The 24,196-nt window shown below is 35.9% G+C and overlaps 2 protein-coding genes across 2 annotated transcripts; both read right to left on the bottom strand.

Moving 5' to 3' along the window:
• Positions 1 to 3,059: 3,059 nt before the first annotated feature.
• On the bottom strand, positions 3,060 to 6,145 carry LOC145161491 (uncharacterized). Its single transcript, XM_079081024.1, has 8 exons — positions 5,099 to 6,145; positions 4,854 to 4,930; positions 4,589 to 4,757; positions 4,266 to 4,354; positions 4,011 to 4,175; positions 3,690 to 3,767; positions 3,462 to 3,565; positions 3,060 to 3,367 (listed from the first exon to the last, which is right to left on the bottom strand). Exons 1-8 carry the CDS (start codon positions 5,706 to 5,708, stop codon positions 3,262 to 3,264), a joined length of 1,398 nt encoding a protein of 465 aa, XP_078937150.1. The 5' UTR covers positions 5,709 to 6,145; the 3' UTR covers positions 3,060 to 3,261.
• A 9,314-nt stretch (positions 6,146 to 15,459) lies between these two features.
• On the bottom strand, positions 15,460 to 15,915 carry LOC145158690 (uncharacterized). Its single transcript, XM_079077549.1, has one exon. It carries the CDS (start codon positions 15,913 to 15,915, stop codon positions 15,460 to 15,462), a length of 456 nt encoding a protein of 151 aa, XP_078933675.1.
• Between the last annotated feature and the right edge of the window lie 8,281 nt (positions 15,916 to 24,196).

Genomic DNA, 24,196 nt, shown 5'->3' with positions numbered 1-24,196 from the left:
AGGTTAGTTTTGGTGATTATGGCCATGTGAGGCCTTGCATGCACGTAAAGTTTGCAACTTTACGTGTTATCCACACTAGGAGAGTATGGATCTGAAGTTTGAAACCTTAAATTCCCCTGGAAATAACTGAATACGTGAGAACTCGTCGAGCCTTTAACTCGGCGAGTCGAGAGGGTTTTCTCATTTACGGCCAAGGGTTCACGGCCAAGGGTTTACGGTCAAGGGTGTACGGTTGGTGGTGTACGGCCGTAAACATCAAGGAACTCGACGAGTCCCTCGGGTGACTCGGCGAGTCGATGAGTTAAGTAGGGAACCCGACAAGTGAACAATTGTACTCGACGAGTCAAGGTCAATATGGACTGTTGACCTTAACTATAGACTTTGACTTTGACCAGGGTTGACCCTGGGGGTATTTATGGGACTATGCTGAGTTAATTACTCATTGATTATAGGCAGTTGGGAAGAGCAGCATAGGACACACCTGAATTCAGTTGCCAATTCAGCCTTGTGAGGTGGGTTTTCTCACCATACCAATGGGTCTAAGGCACCAAGGCCGGCCCATTTGTGATAGTTGGTTTACTTGTTATGTAGAGGTGTGATATGTATGTGTGCATGATATGTGGTAGAGATAGCCTTCGTGGCTAACGGTAGAGATAGCCTTATGGCTAATGGTAGAGACAGCCTTTATGGCTGATGGTAGAGATAACATTTGTGGCTAACGGTAGAGATAACTTCATGGCTAATTGACATGTGATATGTGGTAGAGGTAGCTTTATAGCTAATGTGATATGTGGTTTGTGTGGAGTATGCTCTGGGGGACTCACTAAGCTTTCAACTTACCATTTGTGGATTTGTTTCAGGTACATCGGAGCCCAAGGGTAAAGGCAACGGGTGATGATGCGGCGTGCACTCTATCTCTCTTTTCCTATCTGGTTTGGGGGACACTCTGATGTTTTGAAAATAATAATGTTGTCATGTTGATGGTTTTGAAAACAATTATTGGAATCTTTATGTTTTATGAAAAATGGTTGACTAATCAAAAATGAAATTTTTTTTTTGTAAAATTTGGGATGTTACACTTTGTAGGGCTAAAAATCGTAATTTTCCATCCAACTACCCTCTCCAACCTTTTAAAAATTTCAAATCTTAAATTCGGTAATTTATACCTTTTAAAAATTCAGATAATGTCAACCATCCATAACTTATTAAGAAGATGTTTGGGATTACTTATTTAAAGCAACTTATGATTTTAGTAAAAGTGTTTATTAGCTTATCTGATGTTTAAATAGAGTTGGTTTTTAATGTTTGGTTTTGTTTATTCGGTAGCAAAACATAATAAAATAAACTGATAAGTTACTTTTTTATTATGCATGTAATTAAGGAATAACTTATCAAAAACTTATTAAATAAATCAATGAATAATGAGTAAATAATTTATCGAAAGCTTTTAATTTAAGTCGATAAATAGTTATGAAATCTTCTTATTCTAACACTTAAAATTCTTTAGGTAGCGTTTGGCACGTAGGACAGAACTGGACAGAACAGAACAAAATCATTTGACAAGGTGTTTGGCAAACATAGAACATGGACTCAGTGGAACAAAAACTAAATTCGATGGGACTAATTTTATAAACTTTAGTCCCACACGTGAAGGTGGAACTCACTAGAACAGATAAGTAACTGACGGAAATACCCTTCGTTTGTGCTTCTTTCTCTAATTCTCTCACTTGACAAATGAATACATCATACAAACTAACCCCCCATCCCACCTGCCTTCTTCCTTCTCTTCTCACCCAATCGACTTCTGTGATACGAGATGTTAAAATCCCCATCATTGGACTAGATTGGAGCTTTTCATAACATGAGATGAGCAACCATCTTCCGACGAAAACCGGCAAAATCGACACATGACGACAACTGTGGCATTGGAGCCAAAATACACCATAACTTCTTACCACCACCTGCAATTACTCAATACTATCGATTGGTATTGAACAAGAAACTATCCATGATCGTACTAAAAAAGCTTTACATTGTTGCAGTAGATTGGACCTGAACATGGCATTCTCTTATCTTGATTAGATAGCATCCGAGCATAGTGTTATTGAAGAATGATTGATGTCAAGGTTTTGAGAAATTGGGTTTTGTCATTTGGTCTGATGTTTTCGTGCATCCACTTGTACATTTTGAAGATGGTTGTACTATCACCGCCTCTTATTATTATATATTGAAAAATTTAAACTACTAATTTGGTTGCCACTTTTGATTGAGCTTTATTTTTATTGTAATTTAATTTCGACGTAAGTTAGATTTTGAGAGAGGCGGTTAATTTATATTGTAATTTAATTTCCACGTAAATTAGATTTTGATAGTGGTGGTTAATTTGTATAAAGGACACTAAAGTAATTTTGAATATCTTGTTCCATTTGGTTCTATGTTCACCAAATGCTATATAAATAATTAAAATCGTACCGTCCAGTTCTGTCCGGTCCAGTTTAACCTTGTCCATGCACCAAACGCTACCTTATTATTGTTTACTACTGGCACTAAACCGCGATAAATTAGGAAACAGTTTAAATAAACAATCCCAATCGCCCTCTAAGTTTTTGATAGAAAAGCGGTATCGTTTTAATGGTTCCACATGTAAAAGCCTCATATTCATTTCTACATTCCGTCAGAGATGTTGCGCCAAGTCGCCAACAACTATTTTTAACTACCATCTAACCATTATGTAGATCCTTATCCATTTTGGAGGAAAATTGTATTTAATATCTATGAATATCATTATTATATAGTATTTGGTCTCTTTTTACAATCTATAATAAGAAACAAACCTACATGAATTTGGTGATTTACTTTTTGTGCACGATTGGACTGTTGATTTCGTGAAATCCAAACATCTTCTACACCTTTAGGAAAGTGTTGCTTGCACGATCCAAAGAGTTATTTGAGTCGATTTGATTATGAGTGACGTGTAGAGCCTGCCTTTTTCACATGAATTCCCCACCAACACATTTTATCAGTAAAAATGTCAAGTAAGAAGTTTGTTTGAAGCTGTGTTTATTATATGGGATCCAATGAGTTTAGTTATCTGTGTTGAGTGTAAAAATCCTCTCCCATTTTGTTATATGTTGTATGTATATGTGATGTATGATAATATAATAATAATAGGCACAACTGTACAATTTGAAGGGGAAATGCCAAAAAAAATTACTGCTAATGTGTTGAAGAAGAGAGTGCCAAACATGAATGGAAGGTCTTCTAGAAAAACTGGAAGAACAAGCTCGTTGAACCATCCCCAAATGATCGTATATCAGCTGGTCTTACCAGAGCTCTGCATAATGGGCAAGTTCTTTCTCTTTCAAACCTGATGATCATGATATTATTCAAGTGGTCAATAATAAGTCAACCATTAAAGCAACTTCAAATATAAGAATTTAAAAAAAATAATAAAAAATTACCATTCCGAAACACAGTCTTCACAAAATATATGTTTACAGCGCAACAAAATTGGAGCCTGCATCTTTTCCTGGCAAATAGCACACAGGTCTCCTGCCTCGCTTACCTGCTCCAGTAAAAACCAGTTAAAAGCAAATTACATATCACTATGAATGTTAGCTTAAACAGTGTTTGAATAGTAAATAATTACATAAGTAAAAAAAAAAAAAAAAAAAACTCCCTCATTATACCTGTTCAGCCGTTGCATATGATCCATAATTGACTTCCTTCCGCGATAGTGCCTTTAATGCAGCGTAGAAGGATCCAATCTGAGAAAATCACAAAAGAAAATAAAAATTAATAAATTAATTCACTGGACAAGACAAGACAAGACATAACAGACGACTCTATATTGTGATTGACATGCATTGGACTGAGAGAAAAACTGCAATTCTTTGTCCTACCCAAAAAGGTGGAACGAGATAGGACAGGGACTTGCACTCAGTCTCTCGTCTGTACAAAAGACATGAATGCCCTCATAAAAAAAAAAAAAAAAAAAATCAGAAATATACCTTCTCAACAACTGATGTGAGCTTTAAAGTTAAATATAAGCCTGTTGTCAAAGATGAAAAGAGGCTCCCGTATTCTTTGTTCAAAAAGAATCGATACCAAACAGGGGCAGGTAAGAATGCACGGTATAACAGAAGTGTGTACTCAACCAGAGTCAGCATTTGACCCTGAAATACCAAAAACGCCCCCCCTCAGAACTTTCTCAAAAAATATTTTTGAAATTTAATTATTCTACAGTTTATTATATTATTATATACCTGCCTACGAAAGCTATGGCCCCTGCCATTCTTATAGTACATAAGCAATACCAACTTAAAACCCATTGCTGCCTGCCTTACCATCGTATCTGCAACACATAAAAATTTCAATCTTTTTCAACAATCCATCCAGTCATACCAGTAAATTTTTTTTTTTTTTTGGGGAATGACATTGCTATAAATTGGATAGATATTTCTTTCAGAGTACACTGTTGTAATTGTAATAGGAAGAAATGAAAACATGATGCTATTTGCTTGCAATTAATCCATGAACTCTACATGTATATATCTATGATAAAAAAAAGAATATGCTTAGTGCTTACCATTTACAATGATGGTGAAAATAGCATTCCAAAAAGGTGGTATTTCTTTTGGTGGAACCATGAAAAGGGGATAGCAAAGATCATCATTTTGGTACCACCAGTAAACACCAATCACATGAAGCATGAAAACTATGCAATACCCAGCAAGAACAGACAATTTTCTCTCCCCCTGCAAAAAAAAAAAAAAAAAAAAAAATTTAAATCATTTTAGATATGTATTTAAACACCAAAATAAGATGATGGAAGGGGCATAGCATATTATTACCTTTAAGGCTGTCTGCTTCCGTAGAATATCATTAGACTTGTACATGAAAGCAGTAATATAAATTGTAACAAATAGACCTACAAATGAATATGCAAAATATTAATTAATAGAAACATGTCATGTAGTTCAAAACCAGCGCTTTTTCATAATCTGGCTACATTTGAGTTAGATAAAAGTGAAGTAAATAAGTCAGTATTCATTATCATACAACTTTATTTGTAAAGAACAAATGTTGGTTTTTGTACCTTGTAAGTGCTGACGAATGAAAACGATCAACAACAGCAAAGAAAATGGAAGAATCTGTTCAATCCACCTTGAAACCTGCTGCAAATCATACCGCTGTTGATATGCTGAATCCACGTTATTATTACTCCCGCCATTACCACCACTTCCATCACCGGAATCAGCCACCTCCCTTTCTCCTCCGCCATCTTCATGGTTCACTGCAACCGGTTCACCACGCTCCTCTTCTTGGTCTGCACCACCCATTATCCGAATCGAAACCTCCCCATTGCTATTCTCATCATTACTACTTCTATTACTAGCAATACCGGAACCACTCGAGTTATGATCACGATGATGATGGTTAGAAATCAAGCTCTCTGATTCGTGATAATCGGTATTCGACCTAGGTCGAAGAACACCCGAGTATTCAATTATAGTAGTTACAGGTGCTTGTAAGAAACGAATTATCGGAAACGGAGAAGACGACATCGCTCTCGGTGAAGAACTGCTACTGCTTATCCTCCGCATCGTCGGTGATGTGGGGTTTGATGAATTCGGACTATTAGTCGCATGATTATCAGAACTCGTAGGATCAACGCTAAAACCTGTTGTTTCCATTAATCGACGCATACAAACCCTTCTCTGATTGTACCTCTAAACGCTCAATCCACAAATTCCCCAAAAAGAAAAATACTTACGATGATGTAGAAGAAAACAAAGAGAAAAACGTCAAATGGATTGGAGGTGACAAGGGTTAGATAGCGATCTTGACATGTATATACGAGAATTATGTTAATTTAACGAGTCAATAACCGGATAAATGGGGGAAATGGCTTCAAGAATCTCTCTAAACAAAATCAGAGTATCGAATTCTAGGGTTTTTTTTGTTATGTTTGGAATCGATATGAAAGCTCCAACTCGATTCAGGAATGAAACGAAACGAAATGGTGCATTTCAAAAGGACTGAATTTGCATTAAAAATGGAGTACGTGTGATCGCTGCAAATTTGGGGGAGATATTTCTTGGAAAGAACTTTTTCTTTTTAAGTAATAACAGATATTTAAAAAGAAAAAAAGAAAGAAAATTCAATCGCTCTCTAGAAATAGTGAAGTCGTCAGCTTGAAAACCAACGGAAAGAAACAGCAGAGTAGCAGACGCGTTTGGTGTCCCGGTTTACCAATATACCCTTATATACCATTATCCCTTTATGTTTAATCGATACTTGTTTGTATAAAAACTTAACATTTAATACTGATTAATAAATGAATAATTGATTTTTTAAACTATACGTCAACAATGACAAATATTTCATAATACTTTTGTGATGTTGATGACTAACCTTCTTTTTTTGTTTGAAGGTTATAACGAATAATTTAGTTTTTGTAATGAGCATGATATCTAGTATTTTTTTAATCCACTTATATTTAAAGTCAAAATGTCACGATTAGTCTATATATTTAAGAAAGATATAATGTTGATGATAACCGTTAGAAACGTTACATACTTGATCTTGTGGTTTCATTTTGTTGCATTGTTGGTTTTTCCGTTGCTATATCTGTAAATCTGAAAGTTTTAATAAACATCGTGGAGCACTTCTATAATTCAATATATATACACACACACGAACATCACCAACAAATCCTCCATTTCCACAACAACAAAGGATTAGGAGGAGTGACGGAACTACCGACGACAACCACCTTTACCTCCATATTGTTCCTATCATTCCACCCTTGTCTTTTGCCCCTTCTACTCTAACTTCTTCTCTAATTGGAACTCAACGATGAGTGCGTCTCCCTAATCTTCCATCTCAACCATCAGCGATCAACTTTCTTTAAAGATACATCCACCTTCTAACTCCAACTTTTCGATGGCATGTCCATCGTCAAAACCGTGTTGTATCTCCTTGTGTAACACCCATGTGCTACGATGAGGTGTAGGGTTTTTAAATTTTTTTGGGGTTTAGATTTAAGGTTTGCTCTAGTTTATCGGTTTTTATTTCGGTTTTGGATTTTTAAACCCTCAAATTTTTTATTTCATTTTGTTTGATGTAGATTTTGTCTCAAGTTATTGGGTATTTGTTATTTGAAATAATAATCATGGCCGGTGATAGGGGTGGGCAAGAAGGACTTGTGCACAGGGCCCAAATTTTCCAAGGGCCCAAATTTTTTGTTTTTATTATATTCAGTTAAACAAGTTCAGCCCAAAACAAAGATAGTCCGTTCCCACCAGTAAAGTAATCCACGCAAAGAAGAAAACATTGATTAAACGCAGCAAAAAAGATCGATCATTGACGCTTCTGCCTTCAACGACATAACCGACTAGCGAGGCTGAATCTATTATTCTGCTATTTTGCTAAGTGCTAATCAGGTAAGTAATTGATTAATCGATCAATGTCATTGAAATCTTCAACTCCTGTGTAACTGTGTTGGAACAATTTGTAATTGAATGTCTATGTCATTAATTGATTAATTGATAATGCCATTAATTAATCAGTTTGTAATATGTTACGAATGTATATGTCATTAATTGATTAACCGATCAATTATCAGTAATTGATCAGTTTGTACTCCATTGAAACTTAGACAATATGATAAAAAATATTTTATATACAATGGGTGATTGTAATTGAATGTCTAATCGTCTATTATCATTTATCAATTTGTAGTTTGTAATTGAATGTTGATTACCAATTTGTTATCAAGAATGCTCGGAGAGCTTCACGGATAGTCGGTTAGCTGTTAAAAAAAATAGTTTATATAATTTAATTCGTTACAGGTTAAGACCTAAGGGCCTTTTTTTTCCTAGTTGTCCTGGGCATTTGAATCATCGAGACCGGCCCTGATAATAATAATTAAAAAAACAAAAGATTGAAACCGAGCGGGTCAATCTCATTTTTTTCCTGTTTTGAAATCAACATTGAAGCTTATGATCAAGAATGTGATGTAAGGTCGTCGTGTATACCTATCACGAAGACAATCGTGATCTACGTGGCCACGAGAATTGTTGAACTGGGCGTGCACACTATCCCAACCATTCGTGGTCGGGCGTGGTTGGGCTCCTTCGTGTTGCCGACGACGAACGTAAACGATGAATGGGATTGATTAACCGTTCCATAGTCATATTTTGAAATAAATATATATTTTTTAATATAAAAACATTACATATATAAACACAACAATTTTAACAACCTATGCACTCAAAGCATTATCTATCACTCTCTATCTATAAAACAAATATACATGGATTTCTTTAAGAATTTTGATTCGTATGATGATGGAGAGTTCATCTTGACCTTCTTCAACGTTGTCCAACATATTCACGATGAAGAAAGTTTGAATGTTGCGCGTTCAAGAGATTTCGAATAGATGGTGGGTTAAGGTGAAAGTGATGTCAAATAACTTAGATGAAAGGTGATGTAAAGATTTCAAGTAGATGATGTAGGTAGTTGAAACAAAAATTTTTGATTGTTTTTGTTTGTAAGTTTGATATTATTTTGTTGTAACCATTGAACCCGGATGGTGCTTTGATTTTTTTTTTTTTTTTTTTTTTTTTTTTTTTTTGTAATTAACAACTTTGATTTTATGTAATAAAAAACCACGAGGACAACATCTAGTTGGCAGTGATGGAAGATAAGGAAGACGGTGAGAGCAATTTTGGTAGTGACATGAGAGATGTGGAGTGGCCGCCAAAGATGGTATGAGTGGCAGTGAGTGGTGGTTTGTCTGAAGTGATGCGATGGTTGATGATAGATGGTGGAAGATAATGTCGGGAGACAAACTTAGTAATAAGAAAATAAAAATAAAAATAAAAATAAAAGTAAAAAATTGTAAAGATGTGCCAAAAGGACCAACCATGAAATACTTTGAAACCATAAGAACAACCGATCGATGTCCTCAACATGATACATTTTGCAAACCATATAGACCAATCGCAAAATTCTATCATTTATAAATAAAGCTTAAACCATGTTTACCTCTAACTTATATTAACCTAACAAATTTAGGTTTTTGTGTTTAATAGGTTTTCTATTACATAGAGAATCATCGTTACCTCAAAATATATACAATAAGTGTTTTATAGTATCAAATTAGAATTGTATTTTTCAAACTACAAAAGAATCTAAATGTGTGCAAGAAGAAGTATTGAAGTAGACATGTGTCTTTTGAATCGTTCAAAATATTGTTGTGAAGATTTTCCAAAATAAAGAGGTCAAAGGTGAGTAGGTGACTCTTTTAATGAACTAAAGTGCCAAAATGAAATTCAGCAACAATTAAGGGTTAAAGTTGTATATTCCATATAGTACGAGGCCTTTGCATGTATTATGTTTTTGACCTTGACGCCACCGACAAACGGCGGACTTTTATGATATTCCACAAACTCTTGGGATGCAAGTTTTGACCCCCCTTTATTTCTATTATTTTTTCCTTTAATAACCGTGAACACATATTTCTTACAAACAAGTCATTTGTTGGGAATCTGTTATAGTTCCATGTGGAGTATTTGGAAAGAAATTAGTTAATGAACGATTTAATCTTCAAAAAGAACTGGCTATCACCATCAAAATTGCTGATATAATTAAATCGGTGGTGTTCTTGTGGGTAAAAAACAGAAACAATAGAGGAGATCTGTTAATAAGGAGAATGGTCACGATGCCTTTTCTTTGTGTATGATCTATTTTTTGTTTCCACTCTTTTTGTTTTTTTTCTTCTTTGTATCTCTTCACTGTGGAGTACCGAACTATCCTTCGCTACCGCCTTATGATTCCCTTATTCCCAATTGACGAGATATGCCCAGTTTGCTGCAAGGCATGTTTGGATACCTTTGGGGAACACGCGGTTCATTGTAGAGAGCTCCCTGATTTCAAGTACAGACATGATGTGGTTCGGGATGTTCTCTTTGATGCTTGTCGGCGTGCTGATATTTCTATGAAGAAAGAAGCGTCAGTGAACTTTTTGACGGGCCCGCAGGATGGAAGGTACACACTTAGACCGGCTGACATTTTGGTCTTTGGATGGATAGGAGGGAAGCATGCGTGCGTCGATCTTACTGGGTCTCCCCTCTCGTTGGTTTGGGGAGCGAGGGTTTCACAGCAGGGCATGCCGCTTTGAAAGCCGTTGCGTGCAAAGTGGTAAAGCACGAGAATGCATGTATAGAAAATCAACATGTGTTTGTACCTTTTGCATTCGATACATTTGGTTTTCTCGCACCAGAGGCCGTGGAGCTTCTCAATAGAGTCCAACGGGTCATGCATTCTAATGTCGTATCTCATAGATCCACAAATGTTGTTTTCAAAAGAATTGGTTTTGCCATCCAGAAAGGGCTAGCGGCGCAGCTTGTTGCCCGTTTGCCTTCAATCGATATATATTGAACTTGATCATCGGGTTACTTTGGCTAAAAAAACTCAAATAAAATTATTTGACCCTCTAATTTTATATATAATATATTGACCGGTGCAAAAAAAAAAACAAATCATTTGCTTAAACAATTATATTTCTTAATTCTTCTTTTCTACCAGTAAATCATATTTTAAATTAAGGTGATTATTAAACTCAGAGAAATCGTAACTAATGTTTTAAGTTCAAGTTTATTCTTTATTATGTATTAAAAATATTACAATTTGTATTTTGATGTTGCCGGTTCCAAAAAAAAAAAAGAGGTCATTTACTTAAACAATTATATTTCTTAACTCTTCTTTTCTACCACTAAATCATATTTTAAATTAAGTTTTTCATGCGCATAAGTGGATTATTGAACTCGAAGAAATCGTAACTAATGTTTTAAGTTCAAGTTTATTCATTATTTTTTATTTAAAATATTACAATTTGTATTTTTCATGTTGATCATGATACTAAGTAATAAAGATGGTGAGATCTACACTTGTTTTTTTAATCTTTTTTTTTTTTTACTTTTTTAATAATAAAGTGGGTGATAAAGTTCTACTTGATTATGATATTTGGTGTGCATTTTACTACATTGCAACAAATACTTATTATGAGAAAAAAAAAATCGTCTTTAAGTTTGATTGAAAAGATGGCTTAATTAATTGCAATTATGTTTGACGCTTTGCCATCATATTAAGATTCATCATTTCTTCTTTAAACATAGAATGTTTAAGACTTCAACAAATAATCACTTATAATTTTGGAAACCTATTTTCTCTATTTATTTATAAAAGCATTTTTGTAGTAAATTACAAGAATTTCCATGTTTATAGTTGTCGACGTATTTGATCTCTAATTTTTTTCTAACACTTATCATGCTTATTTTTTTTTTTCTTATGATTTTCGACCCTCCCATTGTGGAGATTACTAGCATCAAGTACATAACGCATAGGTATCGGAAAAATCAAAACCTGATGTATCTAAGTGCACATGCAACCTAGAATTTATGTTTTACTATTATAGCAACGTACTTTTAAAAACAACAAAAAAAATATTACTAACCTCACATTCACTTGTTTGTGATCTCGTGCGTGCCAGTTTGTTGCAATATGAAGGATCAAAAAGAGAACCCCTCTAATGGAACCAAGTCCACACACCAAATAAGAAGAAGAACCCACAAATTAGGGTTTATTCGAAAACACAAGAACCCTAAAAGAAGGGATGAGATTTCGGATTTAGAGATAGAAAGATATAGTATGGACGATTTTGAGAGATATGAATAATTGGCTATAGGGTTTACCCTACCAGTCTATTTATAGGTAGCTGTTAGAATCTCATATGGATATAAACTTTAGGGTTTATCCTTATGTGATTCAAATTTGCTTTATCCCTATCCAAAGGACCTAGAAACCATCCACCTCTATGCATTCAGAGGTTTTGGAATATTCCAATGAATCCTTATGATAAATTAATATTCAACATCTTTAATTAATTAAATCATTCTAATTAATTACCAAAATAATTTCTAATTAATTTATTAATTCCTCAATAAATTAGCACATTATTAATCTCCATTTTCTTATGCTATTTGGATCATGAGACCAACTCAAAAAGACTTTGCTATTATTAAAAATATTATCAAAACAGTTAATGACCATGGACACCATTTCCAACACCCATATGTATAATGATTGTTATGTCTTTCTAAGTTTTAAAGCTTTTTTTACTTGTTTTGAACTTATACTGATATTAATTAATAGACAAAACTGCAAATTTGGTCTTTGTGGTTTGCAAAAATCTTTGGATGGGGTCCAAAAAGTTTCCAGCTTGCACAGAAGGTCCGAAATCAAGGTTTTTCTAGGTTTTTGGTCCTAAACTTAAGAAATTTTTGTAGTTTTGGTCCATGGAGCACTTGAATTGACTATTTTGCCCTTTAAATTTCTTTTTTGTATTTTTTATATTTTTATTTTATAAATATTAATGCATAAAAGCAATTATATATATATATATATATATCTCTCTCTACCAAACCCACCGGAGCCCTCCCCCTTCTCTCTCTTCTTCCTCCCCCCTCCTTCGAAGTCCTCCTTTCTCTCTCTCGTTTCTGCCCTGCTCACTGGAAAACACAGCAGCAACCAGAGTTGCTGCCTCCCCCAACACCACCTTACACCGTCACCACCCTACCACTATTCCACCTCTGTCCCTTCCTGTTTCGGTGACCAAGCCTCAACTCAAACACCTGCATATTCCCTTCCAAATCAGTCAAGAACAAAACAAGAACACAAGAGAAAAACAACACAATAGCAACCGGAGTTGCTACTGCCTCCCACGACACCACCACAGAAAAAAAAAAAAAAAAAAAAAAAGAACAGGGGAGGCTGTCGGAGCAGCCCCAATCACGCACCTGTCAACTACCGATCGCCTCATCGCAGCACCCACTGAGACCGACGATCACCCCTCACACCCTCCTCTTCCCTTCCGTCGAGCAAACCCACCGAGGACCCTGACTTCTTCGTTGCTGCTGCTCGCGACACTCCACCATTTTCTTCATCCCTTCGACTTCGTCAAACCACAGAGACGACCTCCCTCGTCGTCGATCGAACCTTTCCTGCTTCGCACATCACCATTGGAGCAGGAAGAAGCTTCACTGCTTTTTCCCTTTTTCCCTTCATTCCTTCGATCTAGCCAAACCCCAAAGGTCCTCCCCTTTTCCTTCGTCGCTTCGTTCTCGTCGACCACCGAAACTCCGTCCTACTGCCCGCAATTGATTGGCATCCATCGGACTAGCAACGAGAGAGAGAGGGGGGGGGGGGTACCGGTAGGGGTGGAGTGGGGGTCATCTTCTTGGTTTTTTATTTTTATATCATAAAGTATTAATATAGAAAAGAAAAGAAAATACAAAACTGAAATTAAAAGGGTAAATAGGTAATTTCAATCTTTTTTGGACCAAAAACCTAGAAAAACCTTGATTTCGAACCTTCTGTGGAAGCTGGAAACTTTTTGGACCCCATCCAAAGATTTTTGCCAACCACAAGGACCAAATTTACAGTTTTGTCTCTATGTCTCACATTTCTCTCAAGTTGTGTCACCGGAAAATGAAATAAATCACCCTTTCCGCCTACATTGTAGTAACAGAAAGATGATTAATTAGACCAACCCATGCCACACATATCGCATCAAAACTACAACCACCACCTCACACCCACCCCTTTATATGTTCCTTCCATCTCTCCTTGTCGCCACTCTATTCCCCATCTCTCTACTCTACACATAAGCTTAAACCTCTTACAACTTTGGATAACTCACATGTTAGGTTGTCAAACCTAAAAATAAATAGGAGATAAAAAAAAATCACTACTAGTTGCAGCAAGTGATAGTATACTGAAAACATGAGTAATAATTCACATAGATCAATTGTCAAACACCTATTTGCATAAGGTATCAATACTTGACATGAAACAAACAATAAAAATAAGGGAAGGGGGTGTTAAAAAAATCATCATGCAATAAAATAAACGAAGACTATGTTTTGAAGAAGTCAAATTTTGAGATAATCATCTGTTCTATTAAACCATATACAGATTGATTATGAATTGATGTTGAGATAGTTTTTACTCTTAGTTGGTACTAGAAACATTAAAAAGCACCAACATTACTTTTATTTGTCAAATTATCTAGTCATGGTATGCTTTTCAACTAGACCCCGTTTTACTAACTCTGATCGAAACAAACTCTTAACCTAGATTGAAAAGTTGCATTAGATTCATTACAAGTATTCCTAGTAATTTTTAATACTTGTAATAAGCCTAAAAGCACCAAAATATATGATTTTATGTTTACAACGAACAAAATCCAAATTAAGAACCAATTCGATGTTTTGTTAGCTTGTTACTTGTGTTTATTCATAAAAAATAGGGATTCTATAAATCAACTAACTTTACTATAAATCAAACCAATTCAAGTTGTTATTCATCAACTAACTTTGGCTAAATTAGACATGCTTGGACAAAAAGTTGCATTTTTTTGGCAATGTCATCTTAAATACGGGACCCAAACACTCTACTAGATCACAGAATGAAGAGATGAGACTAACTTATAACAAACAAAAATCCAAAGATTTACCGAAAACAAATTCTTGACATATCGAACAATCAAAAGTAAATGAAAGACGCCTTCTGTTGGCGTGTACATTACTACAGATGATGAACATGAAAAATAAGCACGAATATGATATGACAGGAAAGTATAGAGGAATTTAGGTAATTACCCTCTCCCTGATTTATCCTTTGGTTGCCATATGTCACGCACTGCTTCAATGGGAGACTTGCATCATAAATGGAAAATATGATAAAACATCTCTTTTGTTTCTTTTTCAAACTTATTTCAAAACTAGGTCTATAGTATATCTTCATGAATGTAGAATTATATATGTCATTTATGATTAGGACAAATTAATCGCATTGACCACAGGTTTACTTGCAATGTACCTGCATTGCTTTGTTTATTGTAGCATCCTACACTTCCTAAGTCCTTGTTAGAAAGAATCTGGATCTTTCAAAGTGTAATGCTACAATCGAAGAGAGGGTATATTTTCAACCTTATTAGTACACCCTTTACATTATAAAAAAAAACATCTTCTCATTGCCACCTCCATGATGGCATGATCCGTATCAGTATCACCCAATTTAACATAAGAAAACAATACAACCTGTAACCTAATTTGTTAAAATTAATTAGGTATAAACTACTCAAAAGAGCTCACTTCATTGATATCATCAGAATTACATAAGTAAAACTTCTTAATACCATCAGATAATCAGATATTACTGATGATAAGAACTTCTTCTACTATTTAGACTGGAATTACTAGCAACATAAGTTCAGAAATTACATCAATTACTAAAATCAAACTGTTTCTACTATTTAAACTGAAACTACTGACTACATAAGTGCATAAACTACATCAATTACTGAAATAGAAAGTAAGAAGTGGCTACCTAAGTGCTAGTAGCGGCTCCAGCGGGGTGATCATCGTTATCAACGTTTAAAAGATAACCTCCTGGTCGCATACAACCGTTTCCCACAAATTTCTTATTCTTGTAGATCATGGCTTTCTCCGACTCAAAGCTAACTGCAAACCCTTCCTCGACGAATCGTCCAACCGATACGAAGCAGTTGATAAACGAAGGAATGTGAACAACGTCCTTGAGGGTTACCGTTTGGCCGGAGGTGAACCTCAGTGTCACCGATCCAATTCCAGATACATTAACTTTGCTATTATCTAACTGTGACACATGCTTTCCGGTGACCGGACGATAGTCAACGAACTTATCTCTAGAGTTGCATACATGCACTGAAGCACCAGTGGAGAAAACCCATCCTTGGGTAATTGGTTCTCCTACCAGCTGAGCGTATGATACGAAACCAATCTCTTCTGATGACTTTTTGGCCATTTTTCGAGATGAAGAAGCGAAAGGAAGGTGAATAACCGGAAACCAAAGCAACGGCGCTGCAAACAAGGGATTATTTTATTAGGTTTTAGAATAGAAAGTTTCTTTTGGACTGGCTAGACCCCTTTATTTATACTGCCAACTCTTGTAACCCCACTTGTAGGCCCGGCCCACAAGCGATAAAAATAAATTTTAGAACTTAGAAGTTAGAACCACTAATTTGGTTGGTGATTTGGAAACGAAACGGTCGCCGCATTTTCTGTGATTATAACGCTTATTTTTTAATTGATGAGGTTGTTTTTAACGCTTACAAAATCGGAGTTTTTATCCGGTGATAGAAAAAAATAAATAGTAGTATTATTCCAAATTTAAAAATAATATTATTGTTGGCCCTGCCCCTAGAACAAACATCGAACAGGAAAAAATAAATTAAAACGAAAACAAGGACTCCATTCGTAGTTCCTCAGTCTAAGGCTTCCTCCGCCATCGCCAGCCACCTGCGGCCTCCTCGACCCGTCGCCGACCACCTACCGCCTCCCTAACCTGTCGCCGTCGCCGGTTTCAAGGTATACACCCTCCTCGTGCTCGTTTTTTTTCTGTTTAATTCGCTCCATTCTGATTCTTTCTTGATTCTGATCCCTCTCCACCGAATTTATGATCAATTTTTACTTATGTTTGATTTTTTTGTAGATGGATTTTATCACAGCTTGTTTTTTTTTTATGTTTTTAAGATGGAATTGATTGCAATTTTTGCTTCTTTCTTGGGTTGGAAAGCAAAAAACAATTGAACTGTGTGTTTGGAAACTGGGACGAGTCTTATGTCGCTTTATCAAAATATTTAGGTGCACTTCAAAAGTTCATTCTAGAAACTATAGTTGAATGGTGTGTTTCAAGATCAACTGATGTGGATGAAGTTGAATTTAGGCGTGTTTTTTTTGGGCTTTCGCTCACTCTATCAAAGGGTTTCACTATTGTCGACCGGTGATTAGCATTGATGGCACACACTTGTATGGTAAGTACACGGGTAAGATGTCGATTGCAATGAGAGTTGATGGTAATAATCAGATTCTACCACTTGCATTTGCTATTGTAGAAAATGAATCTTATGATACTTGGAATTGGTTTCTTTCTCATGTCAAGAATCATGTGGTGAAAGACCGTGAAGGCATATGTCTAATATCTGATCGTCATGGTGGAATCCTTAAGGTTGTCAATGAGCATGGATCTTCATGGCTAGAGTCATGTGGTTTTCATAGGTATTGTTATATTTCTTAAGTATTCTTTATGACATTTCAACAACTTGCTTCATTAACTTACATTTTTTTAGAGGTATTGTTTATGACATTTCATCAACAACTTTTATGACAAGTTTCGTAGTTCATAATTGAAAGCTTTAGTTTATCATGTCGGGAGTCAAAATCAAATTCGAAAGGTCAACTCCATGGAAGAAATTGGAAAGCTAAATCCACATGCTCGACATTGGTTGGAGAGTCATCCACTTAATAGATGGACACTTGCACATAATGGTGGAAGAAGATATGGTTTACTCACAACAGATTTGTCAGAGATTTTCAACAGTGTACTTAAAGGTACTTGGTTTTTACTAATCACAACTTGTGTGCAACTTACATTTTGTAGAATGGTGCATTATTTTGAGACGAGACATCCTTTAGAATCTAGTTCTCAAGCTAATGGAGATGCACATACTCCACATGTTGTTACAAAACAAGTAGCTTTGATGGCTAAAGCAAGTGCACATTCCTTAAGATATTTTAACCGAGAAAAATGTATATTTGAGTTGATAATTCAGAGAAGTCGAAATGTGCAAGTAGCTAATTTGGAACAAAAAACTTGCACATGTGGTAAGTGGGATGCATTTAATTATCCTTGTTCTTATGTATTGAATGCATGTACCAAACTCTCTTTGAATAGTTGGCAATACGTTGGCAAATGCTATTCGGTTGTATATTATTGTGCTACTTGGGCATCTGAGTTCTCCCCGCTTCCTCATGAAGCGTATTGGTCACAATCATCATTTAATGCATTACTTCAAAATTTAGAACTATTATGGGATAAAAAGGTTGTCCTCGTTCAACAAGACTAAAAAATGGTATGGATATTAAAGAATGAAGAAATGTCGCAATTTGTGGAATATGTAGGCAACCGGGTCATAATTGAAAACAATGTCCGTCTAAGCCAATGTAATTAATAAGATAATATTTTTATGGTATTGTTTTGGTTATTCTCTTATTTATTTATTTTTATTCTTTTTTTACAGGTAATGATTTGTTAGCAGTTCAAGTTCAAGCTAATTGTGATGTTTTTTTTTAGAGCTAATTGTAATGTTGGAGTTTTTGCACCATAAAATATATTGTATGTTTAAATTATGATGGCTAAAAAATTATATGTATAAAAAACAAATATTTAAAATAAAAAAAAACAAACAGAAATTAAAAATACAAATAAAAACTGTTATTTAAAAAAAGCAGTAAAAATTTGAAAAAAAAATTGTTATTTAAAAAAAACAGTAAAAATGTAAAATAAAAGAGAAATGGAGAAAAGTTGGATATTTAAAATAAAAAAACATTAAGAAAAACTGAAAAGTAAAGAAAAATGAAAAGAAATATTAATATGGTAATATTTTGAAAGTAAGAAAAAGTTTTTTCAATCACACTCTTATGGACATGAACTTTACAAAATCGTAGGTATTTTCGACCCCCGGTCTGATTTTTGTTGGAAAAAAAATGAAATAAAATAGAACGGTAGGCTTCATAATAGCATTGGATTGATTTTTGTTCTAAAAAACCAAAAAAATAAAAAATAAGAAGAAACCGTTGGTTTTTGGAACCAAATAATAGTCAAACAACATTAGATAGTAGTCAAACTTACATTAAATAATAGGCAAAAAAAAAACATAGGTTTTTGATACAAAACAATAGGTATCTCCAAAACTACTCTTTAAGAAATAATAGGTTTTAGAATACCTACGATTTTGTTATAAAAAATGAAAAATAAAAAATTTATACAAAGAAACAAAACCACTGTGAACCTTGGGTTGACCGTAGGCTTTCCTAATACCTACATTTTTCATGGCTAATTTGGGCTATATCCTAATTTTTGGCTAAAAAGTAAAATAATTAATGAATTTGGATATATTTGTTATTTCCTCTTTTTAATAATCCAATGATTTGTAAACCTAAGTTGACTATTATGCCATCATTTACATTTAGAATGCAATTTAAATTTCATCTTATGCACAGACTCATTATTAATACTTAACTTTTGTTTTTAATTTGTGTTCAGACATCGTTTTAATACTTTGCTTTTAGGATGTTTTAATTTTGTGAAGTGATTTGTAGACAACAGTTTTTTGTCATACACAACAATTTATGCATTATAGTTGTACAGTACAACATTTTAAAGCATCAATTGTTGTGTATGGAGAAAAATTGTTGTGTACAAATCATCTCTTTTTTAATTTTTAGTCCACTGAATTTTAATCGTGCAAGAGTAGTATTTTTGTTCATCCCTCATTATGATACTTCGTTTTATTGTTATTTTTGTCACAATAAGGTTTAGAAATATTAACAATTATAGTTTTTTAAAACTACAAAATGTAACACCCGTTTCCAGATATTTACACTTTTGACCTAAAAATGAAATTGTTTTACAAATCTAGTCCTTACGTTGGGCGTAAAGCCATAAGCGGATCGCGACAGTGGTGGAGTACGTTGGGCATACACGTGAGTACAGTCGGGCGTACTCGTGCTACCCCTAAACCCTAAATTTTTAGGATTGTGTCCCCTATTTGAACATCTTATTCCCCCTTGAACCTTTCTTATGACCAGCCTCCATTCCTCTAAACCATAAAACCGAAACCCTAGACCTTGAGAGTGAGTTTTGAATCCTTTGAGTGGTCTTTGAGTGTTTTTGGTGGTGAAGGAAGATCATTAAAGAAGTGGTGGTGCACTCAACCTCTTGGATCCAAAATCTACACCTCATTGTTCATCTCCCATAGGAATAAAGTTCATATCTTGGGACTTACCTTGCTATATCTTATTTAAGCATAAGTTTGTGTTCATTTTGTCCCAAAACCTTGATCTTTGTGAGTATGGACTACTCTATAGCATTTGAGTTGTCCTTTCAGACGTTTTAGGGTGCATAGTGTCATAAAAATGCAAGCTTGGTCCTTTCCTTTCATCCATGCATGAGTTATGGAGTTTTTGGTGATGTTAGAAGCTATGGTTTTGGGATTAAGCTCTCTTTAGCAATGCAAAGGCATAAAGTCAAAGACTTTATGGATTAGGATATCTTTTAGGGCCAGATATGAGGTTGGGGTAAAGTGTCTCAATGATTAAGACCTTAAGATTTTGAGTTAAGACCGTGTACGCCGAGCGTAAAACTGGCTACGTCCAGCGTAGCTGGTTGCGAACTCGTTTTCTTCTAGCCTTGTGCTCTACGCCTAGCGTAGAGCTAAGTACGCTGCGCGTAAAAGTCAAATACGGATTGGTGTGGAAGGTTGTATTAGGCCCATACTACTGAAAGCATCGGATCTGTACACGACTTAAGGAGGAATCTTAAGGCATTAGGGAACTTGAAGGAGTGTGTAAGTGTTTGTGAATGCACTATAGCCCGATTCTGATCATTTTTCTTGTGTGTTTCAGTATGGTGGTTACCCGAGGTTCAGGCTCCAGCGACCTCGAGAGGCCGAGTGCAAGTGATGATGAGATCTGTAGGATCGTTGTTGCTAAGGTGGCCGCGGTGATCAGAGAGGCCATACCAGAGATGTCCAGATCTATTAAGACCATGCTAATCGAGATTTTTGATGAGCGCTATGCTACCGTCGCTGAGGTTGCTGCTATCGCGACCACTGCAGTCGTTACTGTTGCGAGACCATAGGTGGGTGATTCCTTGTGATACTGGGAGTTACACAACACGAAGCCACTATAGTTTAACGGGACCAAGGACCCGATTGATGCGATGGGATGGATTTCTGATGTTAAGTGTTGCTTCTATACTTACTCGTGTCTGGAGAATCTGAAGGTTCGCTTTGCGCTGAACCTACTTCGCTTGGGAGCGAAGGACTGGTGGAAGTTTGTGACGATTGAATATTCTCCTGCAGAGCGTTCTGTAATGACTTGGGAGAGATTTACCGAGATGTTTAGAGATGAGTTTGTACCATTGGCTGAGAGAGAGAGAGAGAGAGAGAGAGAGAGCGGTTGACTCAGGAGTTCCTATCTCTAAAGCAGAAGACATAAACGGTGACTGAGATCACCAGGATGTGCCATGAGAGGGCCCTGTTTAGCCCTGAACACGTGTCATCAGATCAGACACGTGTAAGACGGTATTTGAGTATCCCGAGGAAGGATATCCATGAGTTTGTGGTGAACACTTCATGTGACACGCTGTTTCGAATCGTTTTATAATCCGGGGCCGTGACCCGAAGATCAGTTATAATAAGGCTCCGGGCCTTGATGGAAAGAGAGATTTAGACCCCTTTGGACGTAGGTAATGTAGATTAGGTGATCTGAGAGTTTGGTTGGTGCTTTGGAGCCAAGGGTATAACCGTAAAGTGATAGTTCGGGCCTTTTATGAATTTTGGATTTAAGTTCAAAACGTTTTAAGGCAAAGGAGAGTTAATAGGAGTGTAGAGCTTCTCATCACCTTTCCGTGTATATAAGGATCGTCGAAATCAGAGTTGAAACGAAGAAGCTATGACCGTTTGAAGTTATGACAGTTTTGGGTTAAGTCGCGTACGTTGGGCGTACTAGGAAGTACAATGGGCGTACTAGGGTATCCCTGAGTACGCTGGGCGTACCAGGGTATCCTTGAGTACGTTGGGCGTACTAGTGTGTCACTGAGTACGTTGGACATACTCGATCAGTGCCAAAACCCTATTTTCATGGTTTGAGCCCTATTTAAGCTCCTTAACTTCCCCAAACCCTTTCCATTCTCAGCCTCCACCTCTCCAACACCCTCTCTTGAAACCCTAACCTTTTGAGCCTGTGAGCAAAAAGAAGGTGTTTTTAAGTGCTTTGGAGTGTTCTTGGTGCATCTTGGAGAAGAAGGAGCTCATTAGAGAAATGGTGGTTGCATTGGAGGTTGATTGGAGAATATTGGCGGTATCTTGAAGCAAGTCTTACTCAAAACCATGCACGATTAGAGTTATAGCTAAACCGGAAAAGCAGTGGCTCCAAACTAGAACCGTTCATAAGCCGAATGTCAATTAAGATTACATATAATAAAAAAAAGATTATTATTTATTTTGAATTGTATGGTCTTCTAAGATTGGGAAAACCTTTGTTCATTTTTTATATTTGCACATAACATGGAAACCAAAAAGATTGGTTTCTTATAAACTATAAATTTGCACATATTATTTTGAATTGTATGTTATTATGAGAATCAGTAAAGTTTGGTTTAATGTAACTTATATAATATATTATTTTTGTCTAATGTAACTTATATAATATATTATTTTTAATGCTAATGATAAAATTTCCATTTATTAAACTATTATTCGTTCAAAACTTTGTTCTTTTCTAAAATTTGCACATAATATGTAAACGAAAAAGATAATTTTACAAAACGATAATATATAATTGTAACCAAAAAGATATTTTTACAAAACGAAAATATATGATTGTATTTGATAAAAACAATTAATAAATATCTAGTTTTGGGCGAGGTCTATGCCACTTAGTGAGGAACTAAGTATCAGTGAGGAGCTAAGTGCAAATTTAAAGAGTTTCATAAAAAGGAAAACATATATGTGTGCGTGTCGGTGTGTATGTGCGTTGTAACGCCTGGTTTCTGATATGTATTTTAATCTTCAAAATTATTGGAATTTTTAGAAGAACTCGATGAGTTGGAAGCCCCCAAACTCGTCGTGTTGGAATGTTGATGGGCCGCATGATTTAAGTAACCAACTCGACGAGTTGGGATGCCTCAACTCAACGAGTTGGCGGATGTGTATGGAATCCTAATTTTCAGGGTTTTGCACCCTATTTAAAGACCTTAAACTCCCTTGACCAGCCTCCTTATCAACCTTTTTGTTCTCCAAAAACCCTAAATCGTGTTTGTGAGCTTCTTAGTGGAAATCTTGTGATTTTGAGTGGATTTTCGTGTGCTTTTGTGCTTGGTGAAGGATTTGGGAGAGCTTGAAGATTTCTTAGCTTGAAGGAAGACATTAGATCCAGAATCTCTCACACTTTTGGCCATCATCTGAGGTATAAAGTCTTGATCTTGGTGATTAATAGTTTAGATATCTCTTGGTTTAGATTCATGGACCTTTTTGGTCCCATTGATGAAATATGATGAACTCTCTCAGTTGTGATGCTGGAAATTGCCATTCTCAGTGTTATTTAGTCCCTTGAGTCATAAAGTGGTCGTGTTTTGGATTGAAATCCTTCCATGCATAAGAAAAGGTCGTTTCCATGGAAGTAGGTTGTTATATCTCGAGTTTAGATCCATTTGGGGCATGCAAAGCCATCAAGATGTCGACTTTATGAATGTATACGTCGGAAGCAACTTAGATCTGTGTTTTGGAGCTTTAGATCTGATAAAAAGGACTTAGTAGATTAAGAGGTGTTTTTCCTGGCGAACTCGGCGAGTTCATAGGTGAACTCGGCGAGTTGGATCGATTTTTTCCGATTCTGATGTCAAAAGGGGAAAGTCGATGAGTTCATAGGTGAACTCGGCGAGTTAAGTCGACGATTCGTGATTCGGTTGATTTCGGGAAACTCGGCGAGTTGAGTCAACTCTGGTTGTTGACTTTGACTTTGACTTTAAGTCTTTGACCAAGGCTGACTTTTAAGGGGTTATGAAATATGGAATGGTATCTACGAAATTGTTTTGTTTAGGGGTCGAGTATAGCTGATTTCTGGAGCCAGGGTTTATTTCAGCTATATTTCGACATTTGAGGTGAGTTTTCCTCATGGGGCTCAACGAGTCTAAGGCACCAAGGCCGACCCATATTTGGTTATGCTATTATACTTGTTGTCTGTGTGATACTTGTATGTGCTTATATATGTATGTCATTGGGCGGGGCCCGTTACATGAGTGTGGGCGGGGCCCGTATCTCATTTTTACACGAGTGTGGGGCGGGGCCCGTATCTCATTTATTTTCGAGTGTGGGCGGGGCCCGTATCTCCTTGGGCAGGGCCCGTTATCCGAGTGTGGGAGGGGCCCCTATCTCATTAGTATCCGAGTGTGGACGGGGCCCGTATCTCATTATGGCTTTATATGTGGTATTTTAGGGGAACTCACTAAGCTTTCACTACAA

This window comes from Lactuca virosa, chromosome 2 (assembly GCF_052849685.1).
Source record: "Lactuca virosa cultivar CGN04683 chromosome 2, Lactuca_virosa_CGN04683_v6, whole genome shotgun sequence".
NCBI lineage: Eukaryota > Viridiplantae > Streptophyta > Magnoliopsida > Asterales > Asteraceae > Lactuca > Lactuca virosa.
Note: the sequence above shows the minus strand (reverse complement) of the source record. Positions and strands in the feature narration are given on the sequence as shown.